This window comes from Erpetoichthys calabaricus, chromosome 11, assembly GCF_900747795.2.
Source record: "Erpetoichthys calabaricus chromosome 11, fErpCal1.3, whole genome shotgun sequence".
Classification (NCBI taxonomy): Eukaryota; Metazoa; Chordata; class Cladistia; order Polypteriformes; family Polypteridae; genus Erpetoichthys; species Erpetoichthys calabaricus.
This window is the reverse complement of record NC_041404.2, coordinates 115913837-115933438: the sequence shown is the minus strand read 5'-3', so window position 1 is coordinate 115933438 and position 19602 is coordinate 115913837. Positions and strand designations below refer to the sequence as shown.

At 38.6% G+C, this 19602-nt stretch overlaps 1 protein-coding gene across 1 annotated transcript in view; it reads left to right on the top strand.

Moving 5' to 3' along the window:
• The first annotated feature begins 352 nt into the window (after positions 1-352).
• Positions 353-19602, top strand: part of faf2 (Fas associated factor family member 2) — a 76249-nt gene continuing 56999 nt past the window's right edge. The window contains exon 1 of the mRNA XM_028813728.2: positions 353-612. Coding sequence (XP_028669561.1) covers positions 550-612 — 63 coding nt within the window. The 5' untranslated portion in view covers positions 353-549. The remainder of the gene's footprint in view (positions 613-19602) is intronic.

Here is a 19602-nt window from a genome sequence, read left to right as displayed (position 1 = left end):
AATCAGATATAGATGATCCCCAATGCAAAAAACGCACGAGATTGTACAGTAAAAATAACACTTTTAACACAGTATTAATTTAGCACAAACGTTTCAGTTTTGACTGGTTTAAAACTCTGGCCAAACAGTTTAATATAGTCGAATGAATCTTTCTAATAACTTCAATCACAACGCACCGTCTTCTTTAAAACAACCAAAACCCACCTCACTCTGTTAAGATGCGCAAGCTCTCGTTGACGTGAACGTCGTGAGGTCGTCCGTACGCTTGTAACGTGCATTGGTCACGCCCCCCACTCATTCTGCAAAAGACTCCGGTAGAACTTAGGTTGACTTGAGTTCTGGAAAAACAGAAAAAAAATCTCCGATTTACATAATTATTTGCTTAAGCATACCTTTACAGTGTCTTCTAGTAATAAGGCGACAGTTGAGTCTGAAAGGAGCTATCTTAGCTCTGTGTGTTAAAATGTTTTCTTTAGATGCATAGTACCCAATTTCGTCACTGTGCAACGTCAGTTCCGGTGTGCTCAGTGCGGAGTTCGGCGAAGAAAGATGGCGGCGCCTGAGGAGCAGGAATTGTCTCAGGAGCAGACGGAGAAACTCTTACAGTTTCAGGTAAAAAATGGCATGCTTTACACTCTTCAAAGAAAGCCGCGCTGACATAGTTCTCATCTTCAGTGGTTTTGGTGCCTTCACGACTTAAACGCGTTAGATAGAAAACGAGACACGAGTGAGGGGGATGGGGAGAGGGTGAAAAACTTGCAGTGACAGACAAGTACCCATCAGAAGCACTGGCTACTCATCCTGGGTTTGCTGTCTGCAAAAAGAAGAAACTTTTTAGACAACATTGTGTTACTTGTTACCTATAAGTATTAGATGACTTAACTCTTTGACGTCCTCTTGAGTTTTTTATGCGCTTAAAAACGCTTATCCTGCCAAGCCTAGCGTATCTTTCGGTACTTAACGGAGCATACAGGTGCTGTTAATGCTGTCTTGTTCATGAACAGATAACGACCGTTGCATTCCCGTCAACCAAGTTAAGTAGTCACTGTCCTCTTAAATGTTACATTTGAAGTTTTCAGCAGAATGAATAGTATCGGTTGAGTTGCATTCGTTTTACCTTGGAGTAAATGACCCAAAATTATTTCATAGGATCTTGATTCAGTTTTGGGCCCTGGTCCCTGCATCCATGGAGTTTGCTTGTTTTCTGGGAATATCATGTTTTAACCCTAAGAAGACGTGCTTTTTAGGTTAATTGGCTGTTCTTTATTGGCTCATTATCAGTGTCCTGAATAGACTTGCCTCCCTTTTCAGTGAAAGAAGTGGTTATGGAAAATCAATGCTGGGTTATGTGCATTAATTTGGACACCTTTAGCGTTCGGCTTGTAATGTTTATCCTTTATTGGCAAATTTCAATTCTTGGGCCTCATTTAATTAAACAGCACAGTAGGGATATTTTGTGTCTTGCATAAAACAGAAGTCACAGAATCCAATTCAATATACCTCTCGATGATAGGGATTGCACGGTGCAGACACCCATACTGTGTACATGTTCGGTTTAGATTTTCCAGTCAGTCTAACATGCAAATTTGTGAACACTAAAGAATGCGCAAAGTCCATACAAATATTAAAGAAGGAATCAAGTCAATCGCAATCAACTGCATTGTTCTATGTAGTAATGTAATGTGTGTATCGGCTGACTAATATTGCATTGCTCCCTTGTGTGTGTGTGTGTGTGTGTGTGTGTGTGTGTGCGCGCGCGCGCGCGCCCGCCCCCTGCCCGGGATTTGTTCCTGCCTTGTTGGCTGGGATTGTCTCCAGCAGACCCCGTGTTAGGATATAGCGGGTTGGAATATAACTGACTGGCTGTATTTACTGCAAAGTATTTTTGTGAGATAAACAAAAAGAACATGAAGTGTTTCCATCTATTTTCAGAGAATTTTAAGCCTAAATCTTTTTCATTGACTGTCATGACAATATCATTAAAGTGCCTTACCTTCGAATGACATTAGACATAAAATATTTTTGTAAAACGGATCCATCTTGTATATAATAAATATTTGTGTCTGCATTGTATCCTGACACTTTGAAGTCTTCCATTTAAAAAAAAAATAGTTTTGCAAAAAATGAATTTCACATGCTGATTTTAAAGCACACCAATAACTGGTTTTAAATAAATCGAGTTTTAGGGAAATGTTTTTCATGTTATCTGTATTTCTGCATAACTTTAAAATGTGATATTAAAATGTGATGTGTCCACTTCATGTCTAATAACACATGTATGATAATAAATGAAATTTGCATTTTATTTCATGTTTTTAAGCTAAACAATTTCACAGTTATTTCTGTTAACATTTTTTTCATAATACAGAATAAATACAGATAATTATAAGGAAACTGGAAACCTTTATTTCACACAGTAAAACAGTTTCATGCCAAATGTTACACCATGTTAGAGATATAAAATGAAGCATGTGTTTATTCAATTTTGATTTTTTTTTTTTAGCTTTGCGGTTTAATATTTTGGGTTTATTTTCTTTATTTTTCTCACTTAAAAGGTATTCACCCCCAGTTTCTAATCTTTGGATATTTAAAAAATTGATTGTTAATCAGATTTTCCTTCTACAATGGAAATCCACAGCAAACAGACAATGCTAAATTTTGGAAGTTTGTTATAGTAATAAGTCAGCAGTATGAAAGACTAGCCACCTTTTTAACATTCATTCAGTTTCACGTAATATTGAGAGAATATTGGAAATATTGCTTTCCTTTTTAATGCTTTTTTAAAACAGGCTTTCTTTCATTCTCATTAAATTATATGGTTTAATTAATTGTGGTTTTTTTTGTTTACCTAATCCATTTCCCAAAGAACTCTTATTTTGTTTTTTAAGGTACATAACTACTAATAAGCAGTTTTCTGTACTGCATAATTTTTTGCTCACTCCTGTATTTTTTTTTTCTTCAAATCCACTTTCGTTTTGTAAGTTTTTCTTGAACGTAAAGAAACTACCCTACAAACGAGGTTAAATTCAGTTCTGTGAATTGGTAATGTTTTCAAACAAAACAATTTGCATAATAATTGGCGAGCCCAATACAAAATGTTTACAATTTTCAACCTGTTACATTTCTGGAACTTAATGAACCTTCAAGGGGTAACTTTTAATAGAAAATGCTTAGAAGACTGCAACATTTTGGTTATATTTAAAATTGTTACCCTGACAAATTATTCAATATACATTTACTAATTAATCAAATAGTTATTTGTATTTGAACGTGCCTGGGACCACTTCAGAGGGTGAGGTGGCTGTGGGCCAATTGAGTATTCACAGCTGCATTTAGACCAGCAGTTGGCACCTGTGTGACTTTTTTTAAAAATGTGGAAATAAATTTAGGTCCACTGATAACTTGGCCTTTATTTTAATTAAAATTATAGACTGATCTTTTTTTATCTGTAAACAAGCACAAAACATAAGGTTGAGATCTAGAATTAAAAAATTATTTTAACCACTGCTGAAAATGAAATTTTTTCACTGTTAAGGTTTTCTTTGTCAGTATCTGTTAGAGATGCTCTGATCTATTGGCCTCCAATCTAAATTGGTCGGTTTTCATTAAAAAAGACTCAATAAACTGGCCGATCGCAAAAAGTGATCTCTTCAGCCCTTGCTTTTCCAGACTTAAAGCTAATTTAGTTGTGGTGCTCCTTTATGTGAGGTATTGCAATAACACACACACACATACACAAAAAAGCATATAGTGTAAACAAAGTAACTCAAGTTTTCCGAAAGACAATTGGAATAATAGCCTGTATGTTAAAGAAAAGTGGAGTAACAAACTGTAAAAATGGAATTCGAGAAGTCGTCCTCTTAAATTAGACAAAAGGCAAGAAAAGCTTTTTTAATGAATTCAGACCTTTTTATTTTGTCCTTTAAAGCACAGACTGTTTGAGTTTGAACAGCAAACTTGTTTCAAGTGCAGTAGCTTACTTTTTCTATTGGAAAAGAAAAGTGTGAATTTGAAATTGCTGCTTAGTTAATAATAGTCTTATTAGATTAGCAGAAAAAATTGTCTTTAACTTACAAACCTTAAGAATGTTAGTCTTGTGTCATCTTGATAAACTTCTTATGAACTTTTATACATTTGCAGCTTTTTAAAAGATTTGTTCTGTTATTATTTGTTGATGTGTGTCATACAGTATAAGTTTTGGTTAGAAACAAGTACTGCGTTATTAAAATGGTAATCCATATTTATAATTACACTTTAAGAATTATGAATGTCTAGCTGATAAAATGAAGAAAAAAGACACGCCTGTATAAACATAGTTAATATGTACAGTACTTTAATTGCACTACAGCTTTTTACTGTTATTGATTAATTATTAAAACCAATAAGTGCAGGTATATTTAAATTTAAGCAACACCAATTAATTGATCGTGTGTGTGTGTGTGTGTGAATGTATGTATACATACATACATGCGCTGTGAATACTTTCCGGATGCACTGTGTATCACTTTTTCCACATTTTGTTATGTTTCAGCCTTATTCCAAAATGGATTAAATTCATTTTTTTCCTCAGAATTCTGCACACAACACCCCATAATGAAAACGTGAAAAAAGTTTACTAGAGGTTTTTGCAAATTTATTAAAAATAAAAAAATTGAGAAAGCACATGTACATAAGTATTCAAAGCCTTTGCCATGAAGCTCAAAATTGAGCTAAGGTGCATCCTGTTTCCCCTGATCATCCTTGAGATGTTTCTGCAGCTTAATTGGAGTCCACCTGTGGTAAATTTAGTTGATTGGACATGATTTGGAAAGGCATACACCTGTCTATATAAGGTCCCACAGTTGACAGTTAATGTCAGAGCACAAACCAAGCATGAAGTCAAAGGAATTGTCTGTAGACCTCCGAGACAGGAGTGTCTCGAGGCACAAATCTGGGGAATGTTACAGAAAAATTTCTGCTGCTTTGAAGGTCCCAATGAGCACAGTGGCCGACATCATCCGTAAGTGGAAGAAGTTCAAAACCACCAGGACTCTTCCTAGAGCTGGCCGGCCATCTAAACTGAGCGATCGGGAGAGAAGGGCCTTAGTCAGGGAGGTGACCAAAAACCCGATGGTCACTCTGTCAGAGCTCCAGAGGTCCTCTGTGGAGAGAGGAGAACCTTCCAGAAGGACAACCATCTCTGCAGCAATCCACCAATCAGGCCTGTATGGTAGAGTGGCCAGACGGAAGCCACTCCTTAGTAAAAGGCACATGGCAGCCCGCCTGGAGTTTACCAAAAGGCACATGAAGGACTCTTAGACCATGAGAAAGAAAATTCTCTGGTCTGATGAGACAAAGATTGAACTCTTTGGTGTGAATGCCAGGTGTCACATCCTGGACATCCTGGATGAAAACCTGCTCCAGAGCGCTCTTGACCTCAGACTGGGGCAACGGTTCATCTTTCAGCAGGACAACGACCCTAAGCACACAGCCAAGATATCAAAGGAGTGGCTTCCGGACAACTCTGTGATGGTCCTTGAGTGGTCCAGCCAGAGCCCAGACTTGAATCCGATTGAACATCTCTGGAGAGATCTTAAAATGGCTGTGCACCGACGCTTCCCATCCAACCTGATGGAGCTTGAGAGGTGCTGCAAAGAGGAATGGGCGAAACTGGCCAAGGATAGGTGTGCCAAGTTTGTGGCATCATATTCAAAAAGACTTGAGGCTGTAATTGCTGCCAAAGGTGCACCGACAAAGTATTGAGCAAAGGCTTTGAATACTTATGTACATGTGATTTCTCAGTTTTTTTATTTTTAATAAATTTGCAAAAACCTCAAGTAATCTTTTTTCATGTTGTCCTTATGGGATGTTGTATGTAGAATTCTGAGGAAAAAATTAATTTAATCCATTTTGGAATAAGGCTGTAACAAAACAAAATGTGGAAAAAGTGATGCGCAGTGAATACTTTCCTGATGCACTGTGTGTATGTATAAATACAGGTGCTGGTCATAAAATTAGAATATCATGACAAAGTTGATTTATTTCAGTAATTCCATTCAAAAAGTGAAACTTGTATATTAGATTCATTCATTACACACAGACTGATGTATTTCAAATGTTTATTTCTTTTAATGTTGATGATTATAACTGACAACTAATGAAAGTCCCAAATTCAGTATCTCGGAAAATTAGAATATTGTGAAAAGGTTCAATATTGAAGACAACACCTGGTGCCACACTCTAATCAGCTAATTAACTCAAAACACCTGCAAAAGCCTTTAAATGGTCTCTCAGTCTAGTTCTGTAGGCTACACAATCATTGGGAAGACTGCTGACTTGACAGTTGTCCAAAAGACGACCATTGACACCTTGCACAAGGAGGGCAAGACACAAAAGGTCATTGCTAAAGAGGCTAGCTGTTCACAGAGCTCTGTGTCCAAGCACATTAATAGAGAGGCGAAGGGAGGGACAAGATGTGGTAGAAAAAAGTGTACAAGCAATAGGGATAACCGCACCCTAGAGAGGATTGTGAAACAAAACCCATTCAAAAATGTGGGGGAGATTCACAAAAAGTGGACTGCAGCTGGAGTCAGTGCTTCAAGAACCACCACGCACAGACGTATGCAAGACATGGGTTTCAGCTGTCGCATTCCTTGTGTCAAGCCACTCTTGAACAAGAGACAGCGTCAGAAGCGTCTCGCATGGGCTAAAGACAAAAAGGACTGGATTGCTGCTGAGTGGTCCAAAGTTATGTTCTCTGATGAAAGTAAATTTTGTATTTCCTTTGGAAATCAAGGTCCCAGAGTCTGGAGGAAGAGAGGAGAGGCACAGAATCCACGTTGCGTGAGGTCCAGTGTAAAGTTTCCACAATCAGTGATGGTTTGGGGTGCCATGTCATCTGCTGGTGTTGGTCCATTGTGTTTTCTGAGGTCCAAGGACAACGCAGCCGTCTACCAGGAAGTTTTAGAGCACTTCATGCTTCCTGCTGCTGACGAACTTTATGGAGATGCAGATTTCATTTTCCAACAGGACCTGGCACCTGCACAAAGTGTCAAAGCTACCAGTACCTAGTTTAAGGACCATGGTATTCCTGTTCTTGATTGGCCAGCAAACTCGCCTGATCTTAACCCCATAGAAAATCTGTGGGGTATTGTGAAGAGGAAGATGCAATACGCCAGACCCAACAATTCAGAAGAGCTGAAGGCCACTATCAGAGCAACATGGGCTCTCATAACACCTGAGCAGTGCCATAGACTGTTCGACCCCATGCCACGCCGCATCGCTGCAGTAATCCAGGCCAAACGAGCCCCAACTAAATATTGAGTGCTGTACATGCTCATACTTTTCATGTTCATACCTTTCAGTTGGCCAACATTTCTAAAAATCCTTTTTTTGCATTGGTCTTAATTGATATTCTAATTTTCCGAGATATTGAATTTGGGACTTTCATTAGTTGTCAGTTATAATCATCAACATTAAAAGAATACAAGTTTCACTTTTTGAATGGAATTACTGAAATAAATCAACTTTGTCATGATATTCTAATTTTATGACCAGCACCTGTATATACACACCCTCTCCCTCTCTCTCTCTCTCTCTCTCTCTCTCTCTCTCTCTCTCTCTCTCTCTCTCTCTCTCTCTCTCTCTCTCTCTCTCTCTCTCTCTCTCTCTCTCAACGGCCACTTTATTAGGTACACCTGTTAAGTCTTTTTAAAGCAAATATTTAATCAGCCGATTACATGGCAGCAACTTAGTGTCTTTAGGCATGTAGACATTGTCAAGATGACCTGATGAAGTTCAAACCAAGCATCAGAATGGGGAAGTAAGGTGATTTTAGTGACTTTGAATGTGGTATGTTTGTTGGTGATAGAGGGCTAGTCTGAGTATTTCAGGAACTGTTGGTCTACTGAGATTTTCACATGCAACCGTCTCTAGGGTTTACAGAGCATGGCCCAAAAAAAGGAAGAATATACAGTGAGCGGTAGTTCTCTGTGCGAAAATGCCTTCTTGATGCCAGAGGTCAGAAGAGAATGGCCAGACTGGTTCGTGCTGATAGAAAGGCAACAGTAACGAAATTTAAATACATTAAAAAATGGATCCATCCTACCTTGTATCAACGGTTCAGGCTGGTGGTGGTGTAAAGGTGTGGGGAATATTTTCTTTACATACTTTGGGCACATTAGTACCAACTGAGCATTGTTTAAATGCCACAGCCTACCCGAGTATTGTTGCTGACCATGTCCAACCCTTTATGACTGTAGTGTATCCTTCTTATGATGGCTTCTTCCAGCAGAATAAAGCACCATGTGCCATGTCACAAAGCTCAGATCATCTCAAACTGGTTTCTTAAACATGACGATGTGTTCACTGTACTGAAATGTCCTCCACAGTCACCAGATCTTAATCCAATAAAGCACCTTTGGGATGTGGTGTAACAGAAGATTTGCATCATGAATGTGCAGCCAACAAATCCCCAGGAACTGCGTGATGCTATCATGTCAATATGGACCAAAATAATTAATAATAATTTGTTTTAGATACATACTTTACAAAAAATATTAAACAATATGATAGCTTGTAATATGAGAAGCATTTTATTTTCTTTTATGACTTATGTATTATGGAAATTTTTATTTTATTATTTTTATGGCCACTGAACAATAAACCTATCAATTTTCGTTCTGTTAATAAAAAATTAACAGTTAATACCAGTGGCTTCTATGTGTCTGGTTATACAGAAGCTAAGTATAAAAGGTTTTAAAGGGATAAAGGGGGGGAAAAAAAGGGAATCGATATCGGAATTGGCTGATCAAGTAACATAAAGTTGATTGGTGTCAGCCTTAAAAACCTGATTGCAGTCTATCACTCTACAGTACTCCACATGTGGGGGGTATTTTCCGTACGTCGCTTAAATCATCCGAGAACAGATGCCTCATCTTGGATGAGTTAATGCCGGTGAAACTCATCCGTGATAAGTTTGTTTTTCAAACACAGCCGTGTAGTAGGTTAGTTTAGCTGAATCTAATCATCCGAGATGAATGCGCACGCCCGTGCTGATTGAAAAGCCCATATATATTGAGTCTAGAAAACATGATCAGCAAGTCTTTGATAGGCTGTAACAAAATGATGAAAGAACAGGTGCATTTTTTCCCCAGACAAGCGGAGCAGGACCTTTTACTCGAAGGATAAGAAGAATTTCAAGATTTGATATTCACAAGGGGTAACACTGCAAAAGCAGCCCAAACCAGAAAAGACGGCTGGCAAAAAGTGGCCGACAAATTAAACGCTAAGTAGTGTGCATTGTACTTACTGAATGCAGCGTTTCATTTCCTATGTGTCAGATCAATTATTATTTAATATGTCATAATTCCAGATCAAACGTGAGCACAAGGAGAACATGGGAACAGGTTAAAGTGAAGTACAAGAATATACTTCAAACTAGTAAATATTGGTATATAACTATTTAAAGACTTGTTGACAAAGAAGAATCATATATAAGCATTAATTTTAAAGCTAATAAGAAGGCAGGCAAGCAAAAAACAGGTGGAGGTCCACGCGGTCCAGACCTAACCCCTGCAGAAGAGTTGGCTATCCAGCAAAATGCCTATCGCCCTGTTTCTGAGGGCATTCCAGGGGGAAGCTCAAATCCCCAGAACCAATGGCAGGATGCAGTGGTCACTTCATTTCAGGTAAAGGATGGTCATTGTATATATTTGTCCTCGATGTGTGCCATAGGTATGTTCCGTATAGCCCTCTCTTTTTTTTTTTTTTTTTTTTTTTTGTTGGGTCAGTTGCAGGGAATGTCATATCCCTAGAACTTGTGTCTGACCAACGAGATATTGACGAAGGTCAAATATTTGATGAAGACACTGTGTCTGATTATTCATCAGGAGGAGAGGTAAATTTTCCAAATGTTTGAACAAACTCCACTCTGATCAGTCCCATGTGCCCCAATCACATTTGGAAATCCTGAGTAATGAGAATGTTAGGCTGATTGTTAGATTCTTCATGGAACTGTGGGTGTTTTTGCCTGTGTATTACCTACCTGCAATGGAATGAAACGCCTCTTTTATTGTCTGCACACGCAGGAAACACTATGAAAACCTGAAGCCAAACAGACTTTACGAATTGCCTGGCAAACTGCACTTTTAGATAGATTTTCCGCATCGCCAACAGTATATAAAAAAGTGCCGCTTGCAAAAAACCTCAAAGCAATGCATACTGTCTATGTGGTTGTGAGAGCCCGACTTCGCCTAGTTTGACTTCGAATATAAGGTGCTAATAAATCTTTGAGGTACAATATTCCCCCTCAGCTAAAGCGGCATCTTTCGAAAAGAATTTCCTCCGGGAGCAATAAAGGATCTTGCCGATCGTGCAAAACTCTCTCTACATGAAATTGTCTTCCTATAATTTGCTCACCAATATCATTTGGTCGCTCATTCATGAACGGTGAAGCCATGATTGAATGAATTCCACGCACGAACACTGAGTGTGTGAGCTAATCCTTGTTTACATAGAACAAACCTGCTCTGAGCATAAGTTTCGAAAAACCGACAGATCCAGGATCATGCCAAATCGTCAACAATTACATCCGGCTAAACGAGTAATCCACGTACGAAAAATACCCCCGTGGACTCATTGGCGTTAGAATAAACAACACATTTATGTCCCAGGCTGACACACCATGGTTGATGTTACTCCCATCATTGATCTACAGTAATCCCTCGCTACTTCGCGGTTCACTTTTCGCAGATTCACGACTTCGCGGATTTTATATATATATATTTATAGGGAGGGTTTAAAAACGTCCAAATACACGTTAAATAATTAAATACAGTGTCCCTACTTAGCGGAAATTCAGTTATCGCGGTCGGCCTTGGAACCTATCTCCCACGATAAGTGAGGGATTACTGTACTTTAAGTTAGAAGTGTCCGTTTTCTCTCCTGATTCACTTAACTACAAAAGGAACTCAACTTCCTGCCCTCAATAGCAGAACAGAGCAAAATGCAAACAGGAGAACAGACTTACTACATTTTATTCTTTAAGCAATATGAAAATAGCTAGTGCCATAAACAGAAGCAATCTACACTTTACATCTTAACAGCGGTTTTCTCATTCCTTCAGGTAGCTTGGTTCCTCCATCACTGTTACACAGAGCTTTTAGTGCTGACTCAAAAGTATTCTCAGTTTGACTTCCACCTCCTTCTTTTCTTTTTGATCAGTTCATTGGGGTGATATTGATACAGTGTATCTACAATAACATGGTCTTTTTTTCTAAGGCATTTTTGTTACTACCTAGAGTTCATAAAATTTAAATCTTAGTCCCAAAATGAGCTTGAGCGGGTTCCTTGTTTAACTTAGAAATGGCAGATTTGTGTTTGTATAACTTAGAAACAGCTCCTGCTTATACTTTTGATTAAAACTGGTTCTTGTCACTTATGTGCAAAAGCATGTTCTGCTAAGCAGTACCTTACACAGCATTGTTAAAATTCTAGATGCACAGTACAAAAGCATTAACAGACAAGGCAACACTTTTCAGTAGCCTTGTAACAAAGCTGTTTAGGCAGTAGTGCTGGGCGGTACGACCAAAATTTCCATATCACTGTATTTTTTCAAAATTATTCCGGTATTCAACGGTATTTTTTTCCCATGCATGAGTGGATGTTAACCACATTTTCCACTGCACTTACTGCAGTAGACCGGCTAAAAATAACCTATTCCACTGTCATGAGAATTGTACATTGTACAAAAAATCATTTTAATGTGCACACAAGTATTAATACAGGTTACTACAGGTTTGCATGGCCCCATAAAGTGATAGTTTTCAAGGGGGTGGCACTAATGAAGAGAAGGAGTCATATTGCATGACAGTTGCAGTCAAAATATAGAACCTTTTTATTGAACAAATTTTACAAACAACTTAAACTAAAATTTTGACAACATATTTTCAACCATCCAAAGAGGCGTTTAGACTTAATAAAATATCCAGAGGTGCTTGTCAAAAGTTTTATTGCACTGAACATGTCTTGAATAAGGAATAAATAGTAAATATTTTTTGTAAACCAACTACACTTTCTGTTAATGTTAACAATCTCTGTCCACTGACACGTTAAAGTGACTTTTTAAATAACTTTACCATCATTAAACTGCATAATATTTAAACTAATAAATAATAACAATAAAATAAATAATAGTGCAACTTCCAGTAATACAATTACTTCTCAAGACTTCAAGCCCAGGTGCATTGCACAGTTTTCACCAAATAAAATAAAACAAGTGCAACTTGGTTATGACATCTTTACCAACTGAGCCATCATTTAGGCAAATTGCATTAATATGGACCTTGCTTCAAGCTAAGCTATATACATAAGTAATAAAACTGCAACTTGCATTTATAATGCTACTAGCAAGCCCGCGATTCTCAAAAGAATCGCAAATCCAAGAATGGTAATCACTTTCTGTTCCCTCTGATATTTGGAGGGATGAAACATTATGGAGGGTGGGTGCGTTCATCTGGTTGTGGTGTTTCAGAAGCGCGTTGTAGGAGCCTTCGTTTATTGTTTTTATCCATGCAGTCTGTTTTTTGTTTTTCTATGGCTGTGTCGTCGGCGAGAAGACGTTTGCTGACGGCGGCGGATCCGGGCATGGAGGGCTACATTACTAAATGAACGTGGTATATACGGTGGTGTGGGCGGTCGCGTTCGGGCGGCTGTACAACCTGGCGTGCATGCTTTACCTCAAATTTAGTTCACAGGTCGTAGCCATGGTAAAGTTTTCATTTAATTAAATAAACCTATTTGTACTAAAGCGGTTTGTTTGTGTGGGCTCCTTTGTTCATTGTTTTAATCCATACGGGCTCGTTTACAGGTCGTAGCCATACGGGCTCATGCTTGTATTACTAATCGTTGAGCTCCTTCCATTTGGAGCCATGCCTCCTTTGCCTCTACTGTGTCAGAAGCACGTTGTGGGCGCGCTCATTCATTGTGTTTATCCATATGGGCTCGTTTTGTATTTCCGTTAGTTGAGCTCTTTCATTGTGGAGCCGTGACATCTTTGCTTCTGGTGTGTCTGAAGTGCGTTGTAGGAGCCTCTGTGTATTGTTTTTATCCATGCGGTGTCATCTTTGTTGTCTGGAGACGTGACTTCTTTGCGTGTGGTGTTTTTGAAGCGCGTTGTAGGAGCCTCCGTTTATTGTTTTTATCTATGCGGTCTTGTCTTTGTTGTTCTGTGGCTGTGTCGTTAGGTAGACGTCGTTTACTGTTAGGAATCATAATTGAACTTACTTTTAATACTGAATTACCGTCATGTGATCCAAATATGCCACACTGACTGCTGGCACAGTGGATTAGAGCAAGTTTAGTTTACAGGTTGTGTTGTTTGGGCGCCACCTACTGACTCAGGGAAGCCGCTGGGTTTGACTCTGGGGCGCCGAGGCGCTGTGCGCAAGCGCCTTGGTGCGTCCGCCGTGCATAAATTAAACTGTCGTTTAGTAATATAGATTTGTGGTATAGCCCTACGGAGGCCACAGTGAAGAAAAAAAAAATACGGACAGGGAAGAAAAAAAAAACTATATGTCGAGAATATAGTAGACATGTTGACTTTATTCTCGACATTTCCACTTTAATTATAAAATAAACTGAGAATAACGTAGAATGTCATAAACTAAACTTCATCCTAAAATCAATGTTTAATTTGCTAGATTTTCACAAACCCTGTCATAAGTTAATGTAGCACATTAAATGCTCTGTGTTGTGTTCCCCAACCCAGTTGTTAATCACTGCGTGCTTCTTAAACTGACTTCCACCTCACTAAGAGGAGGCGCCGGCAGCGATCACCGCACAGAATACATTCACTTCATGATATTCCTGCTCTCTGAAAATTTAGAATGTTAAGATATATACTTGATATAATTTTCAGGATGAAATGCATTAAAGCAGGTATTAAACATGCACGGTAGTGTGGTGGTAGTGCTGCTCCCTCACGGTAAAGGGTCCCCAGGTGAACGTTCAGTGTAGAGAACTTTAGGGCAGGTGTGACGAGGCTCCAAAAAAACTGGATGTATGAATGGGTATCGCACAGGTTTAACTTAAATATTGTGTAAATGTTGGGTTCGTGATCTAGTGTTAGGAGACACAAACACAGAATTCAATGGATGTTCATCTGAGCAGGCTTTCTTTATTGCATGCGTGCTGTCTGTCTGACGTTCCTATCCTTCCTTTTTCTTTCTCCACCTAACCAGTTACCACACCATAAACATCTTTGTGAAATTAAAACTAGTTATAAACTTAGACCACGGAGTGTTCAGAACTTTAAAAAAATCTTCGTTATACATGTTTAATTATGCCATCCATTCAGGGTTGCGCCCATCCCAGCAAGCATTGTGTGCTAGGCAGGAGCAAATCCTGAACGCCAGCACATTGCAGGGTGAATACAAGCAACACTTACACTAGCAGGGTCAATATAGCAGAACAAAACCCCACATCCTACATGACTTTGAAAGGAAACTGAACCACGCCGAGTAAACCCACCAGAAAAACATACAAATTCAAGGCAGGGTACACCCGAGACCCCCTTGCTGCGAGGCTGTGCCCCCACATGATTAATACATGCTTTAATGCATTTCATCATGAAAATTACAGTTCTGTGCAAAAGTTTTAGGCAGGTGTGACAAAATGCTGTAAACAAAGAATGCTTTCAAAAATGGAAGTGTTAATTATTTATTTTCATCAATCAACAAAATGCAGTGAATGAACAAAAGAGAAATCTAAATCAAATCAATATTTGGTGTGACCACCCTTGGCCTTCAAAACAGCATCAATTCTTCTAAGTACACTTGCACACAGTTTTTGAAGGAACTCGGCTGGTAGGTTGTTCCAAACAACTTGGAGAACTAACCACAGATCTTCTGTGGATGTAGGCTTCCTCACATCCTTCTGTCTCTTCATGTAATCCCAGACACACTCGATGATGTTGAGATCAGCGCTCTGTGGGGGCCATACTATCACTTCCAGGACTTCTTGTTCTTCTTTTCACTGAAGATAGTTCTTAATGACTTTGGCTATATGTTTGGGGGGGTCGTCCTTCTGCAGAATGCAGAATAAATTTGGGGCCAATCATACACCTCCCTGATGGTATTGCATGATGGATAAGTATCTGCCTGTATTTCTCAGCATTGAGAGCACCATTAATCCTGACCAAATCTCCAACTCCATTTGCAGAAATGCAGCCCCAAATGTTCAAGGAACCACCACCATGCTTCACTGTTGCCTGCAGACACTCATTATTGTACTGCTCTCCAGCCCTTCGACGAACAAACTGCCTTCTGCTACAGCCAAATATTTCAGATTTTGACTCATCAGACCAGAGCGCCTGCTGCCATTTTTCTGCACCCCAGTTCCTATGTTTTCATGCATACTTGAGTTGCTTGGCCTTGTTTCCACGTCGGAGGTATGGCTTTTTGGCTGCAACTCTTCCATGAAGACCACTTCTGGCCAGACTTTTCCGGACAGTAGATGGGTGTACCTGGGTCTCACTGGTTTCTGCCAGTTCTGAGCTGATGGCACTGCTGGACATCTTTTGATTTCGAAGGGTAATAAGCTTGATGTGTCTTTCATCTGCTGCACAGAGTTTCCTCGGCCGACCACTGCGTCTACGATCCTCAACGTTGCCCGTTTCTTTGTGCTTATTCAAAAGAGCTTGAACAGCACATCTTGAAACCCCAGTCTGCTTTGAAATCTTTGTCTGGGAGAGACCTTGCTGATGCAGTATAACTACCTTGTGTCTTGTTGCTGTGCTCAATCTTGCCATGACATCAAACTGTCTTCCACAACCTCACTTTGGTAGCAGAGTTTGGCTGTTCCTCACCCAGTTTTAAGCCTCCTATACAGCTGTTTCTGTTTCAGTTAATGACTGTGTTTCAACCTACGTGTGACATTGATGATCATTAGCACCTGTTTGGTATAATTGGTTGATCATACACCTGACTGTAATCCTACAAAATCCCTGACTTTGTGCAAGAATTGATGCTGGTTTGAAGGCAAAAGGTAGTAACACCAAGTATTGATTTCAGATTTTTCTTTTGTTCGCTCACTTTGCATTTTGTAAATTGATAACAATAAATAATCATTATTTAGATTTCTGAAAGCATTCTTTGTTTACAGCATTTTTTCACACCTGCCTAAAACTTTTGCACAGTACTGTATATCAAGTATTTATCTTAGCATTCTAAATGTTCAGGGAGCAGGAATATCATGAAGTGAATGTATTCTATGCGGCAATCGCTGCCGGCGCCTCCTCAGTACAAGAGGAAGTCTGTTTAAGAAGCACGTAGCGATTTAACATGGCTCGGGGAACACTTAACACAAAGCATTTAATGTACTACATAACTTATCACGGGGTTTGAGAAAATCTAGTAAATTAAATATTCATTTTAAGGTGAAGTTTAGTTTACGATGTTCTACTTTAATGACAAATTACGAGAATAAAGTCAACATGTCGACTTTAATCTTGACATAAATGGCGAGAATCAAATAGAAATGCCGAGAATAAAGTCAACATGTCGTCACACTATTACACAGTATCCAAGTACATAACACTGTATTGAAAAAAAAATAAAACAAGTACAACTTGGCTTGCAGTATTAACCAGTAGTATAGAAACAGTATTCACAGATTTATTGGCAACCTCTACTTAATATTTGGTTGCACGCCCTTTGGAAAAAATAATTGAAATCAAGCGCTTACTATAACCATCAACAAGCTTGTTACACCTCTCAACTGGAATTTCTGACCACTCTTCTTTTGCAAATTGCTCAAGGTTTCTCAGATTTGAAGGGCGCCTTCTCCCAACAGCAATTTTGAGATCTCTCCATAAGTGTTCGATTGGAATTAGATCCGGGCTCATTGCTGGCCACTTCAGAACTCTCCAACGCTTTGTCTTCAACCATTTCTGAGTGCTTTTAGAGGTATGTTTGGGGTCATTGTCCTGCTGGAACACCCATGACCTCTGACGCAGACCCAGCTTTCTGACACTGGGCCCTACATTGCGCCCCAATATCTTTTGGTAGTCTTCAGATTTCATGATGCCTTGCACACAGTTAAGGCATCCAGTGCCAGAGGCAGCAAAACATCCCCAAAACATCTTAGAACCTCCACCATGTTTGACTATAGGTACTGTTTCTTTTCTTCGTAGGCCTCATTCCGTTTTCTGTAAACGGTAGAATGATGAGCTTTACCAAAAAGCTCTACCTTGGTCTCATGTGTCCTCAAGATGTTCGCCCAGAAGGATTTTGGCTTCCTCAAGTACATTTTGGCAAACTCCAGTCTGGCTTTTTTATGTTTCTGTGTCAGCAGTGGAGTTCCTGGCTCTCCTGCCATAGCGTTTCTTTTCGTTCAGATGTCGACAGATAGTTTGAGCTGACACTGTTGCACCCTGAGTCTGCAGAACAGCTTGAATATGTTTTGAAGTTAATTGGGTTGTTTATCCACCATTCGGACTATCCTTCGTTGCAGTCTTTTATCAATTTTTTTCTTCCGTCCACGTCCAGGGAGATTAGCTATAGTGCTATGTGTTGTGAACTTCTTGATTATGTTGTGCACATTGGACAAAGGAACATGAAGATCTCTGGAGATGGACTTGTAGCGTTGAGATTGTTGATATTTTTCCACGATTTTTGTTCTCAAGTCCTCAGACAATTCTCTGGTCTTCTTTCTGTTCTCCATGATTAGTGTGGCACACTCAGACACACAACAGAAAGGTTGAGTCAACTTTTCTCCATTTGAACTGGCTTCATGTGTGATTGCTATATTGCCAGCACCTGTTTCTGGCCACAGGTGAGTTCAAACGAGCATCATATGCTTGAAATAAAACGATTTACCCACAATTTTTGAAAGGGTGCCAATAATTTTGTCTGGCCCATTTTTGAAGTTCTATGTGACATGATGTCAGATTTGGCTTTTTTTCTCTTTTTTTTGTGTTGTTCCAATGCACATAAAGGAAATAAACGTGTATATATAAAAACATTTGTAATTGCAATAATCTTCTGTGAGAAATGGTGCATTTTCTGGGAAAATTTCAGGGGTGCCGATAATTTTGGCCATGACTGTAAAAAGTCTGGTCTATTTCCAGAAATGTTCTTCTCTTTCCTCCTATAACAATGAACTTGCTTTGCAGGCCATCAGCCTATCCACGCACCTGTAAGCAGAAAATGTAACCCAGATGCAAGCAAAACCATCAGTGCCTATAATGGTTAAAGCAGCAAATGCATACTGACATTGGCACCTGTTACCTGTGATGATAAACACTGCTTATTGTACTTGCCGTACTGTGTCCAGAATCTGAAAAAGATCTGACACTTATTATCTTTTTGTGTCCATTCTGTGCATTCCTGTATCTCTGTCTCACTAAAGTGTTATTTTACCCAATTCTACTTTTTCGCTTCTTGACTATAATCTCACTATTGAGTCCATGACTTGTTGCATAAAAATCACATGTACAGGAACACTTAATGTATTTAAGCTCATATTGTGTGAGTCATCAAAGTGTACAAAATAAATTTGACTGGCAAATCGGGTGCCATAATCTGTTTTGTCTGGGTCTATCTCTTTGTTACATGTCTCAGATCAAATTTGATTCATAATGTCCTTGTTAAATTGCATTTTGACATATCGTAATCTTGTTATCACTGTAAAATTCATTGTGAGTACAGAGTTGGTTGTCACCTAGTTGCGAACAGTTTATTTTCTAAATGGTTTCTTCAAATCAGCTAAATATCTGAACATTATTCATTAACACCCCATAAATATTCATTTTATATCTCTCTCAGATGGGTTTGCAGTATTGTTGAAGCTTATTTAGATAGGAACTATACATGTCGTAACAATTTTATTCTCTCTCTCAGGGGTGGGGGTCAACTTGTTTTTCAATCCTATTTTTTGTAAAAATTGATAGATTTGTATGAATCATTACAATAAAATTAATAAAATAAAAAAAATTATTCCCCATTATTTGTTTTATAATATTGTAACGTCAAATTATTTTCAACTTTTTCCTGTTGTAATAATTTCAGTGAATGCAATTTTTTTGGTAGGAAAACTAGTAATTAATATGTTTTCCCAAAATGGGAAAGGGATAGAAAATTTAAATTGCTTTATTGTCTGTCTCCAAACAACCACAAATTAATCCACAAATCCATCTTCAAATTAATTAATGTTATTATCCACTATTGTCTATTACATTGAATTAACCCCTGCAAATGTCAGCTGACTACAAGAAGCTAACAGAGCACTGTATGATAGAATATACAGAAGATGCTACCAATTTGAGAAAGTTGATAATTAAACTGAGGATCAATATAAAAGAAATGACTGAAAGAATGACAAAGGGTCTGAATGATGCTAGTTAGAAAGTAAAGGATTAAGTGAAACTTTTACTCTGGGATTACAACAAACAATGGAGATTAGACTGAATACTAAGAACATGAAACACATGTTAATTACTGCACAGAACAATATTTACAAAGAGACTACCTCTGATGAAAGCATGGTCACTTTAAGAAAATGAATATAACTCTCTTCAGAATAATGTAATGTAATCTGAAGATGCAGCTAGAAGAAAAAATGTTA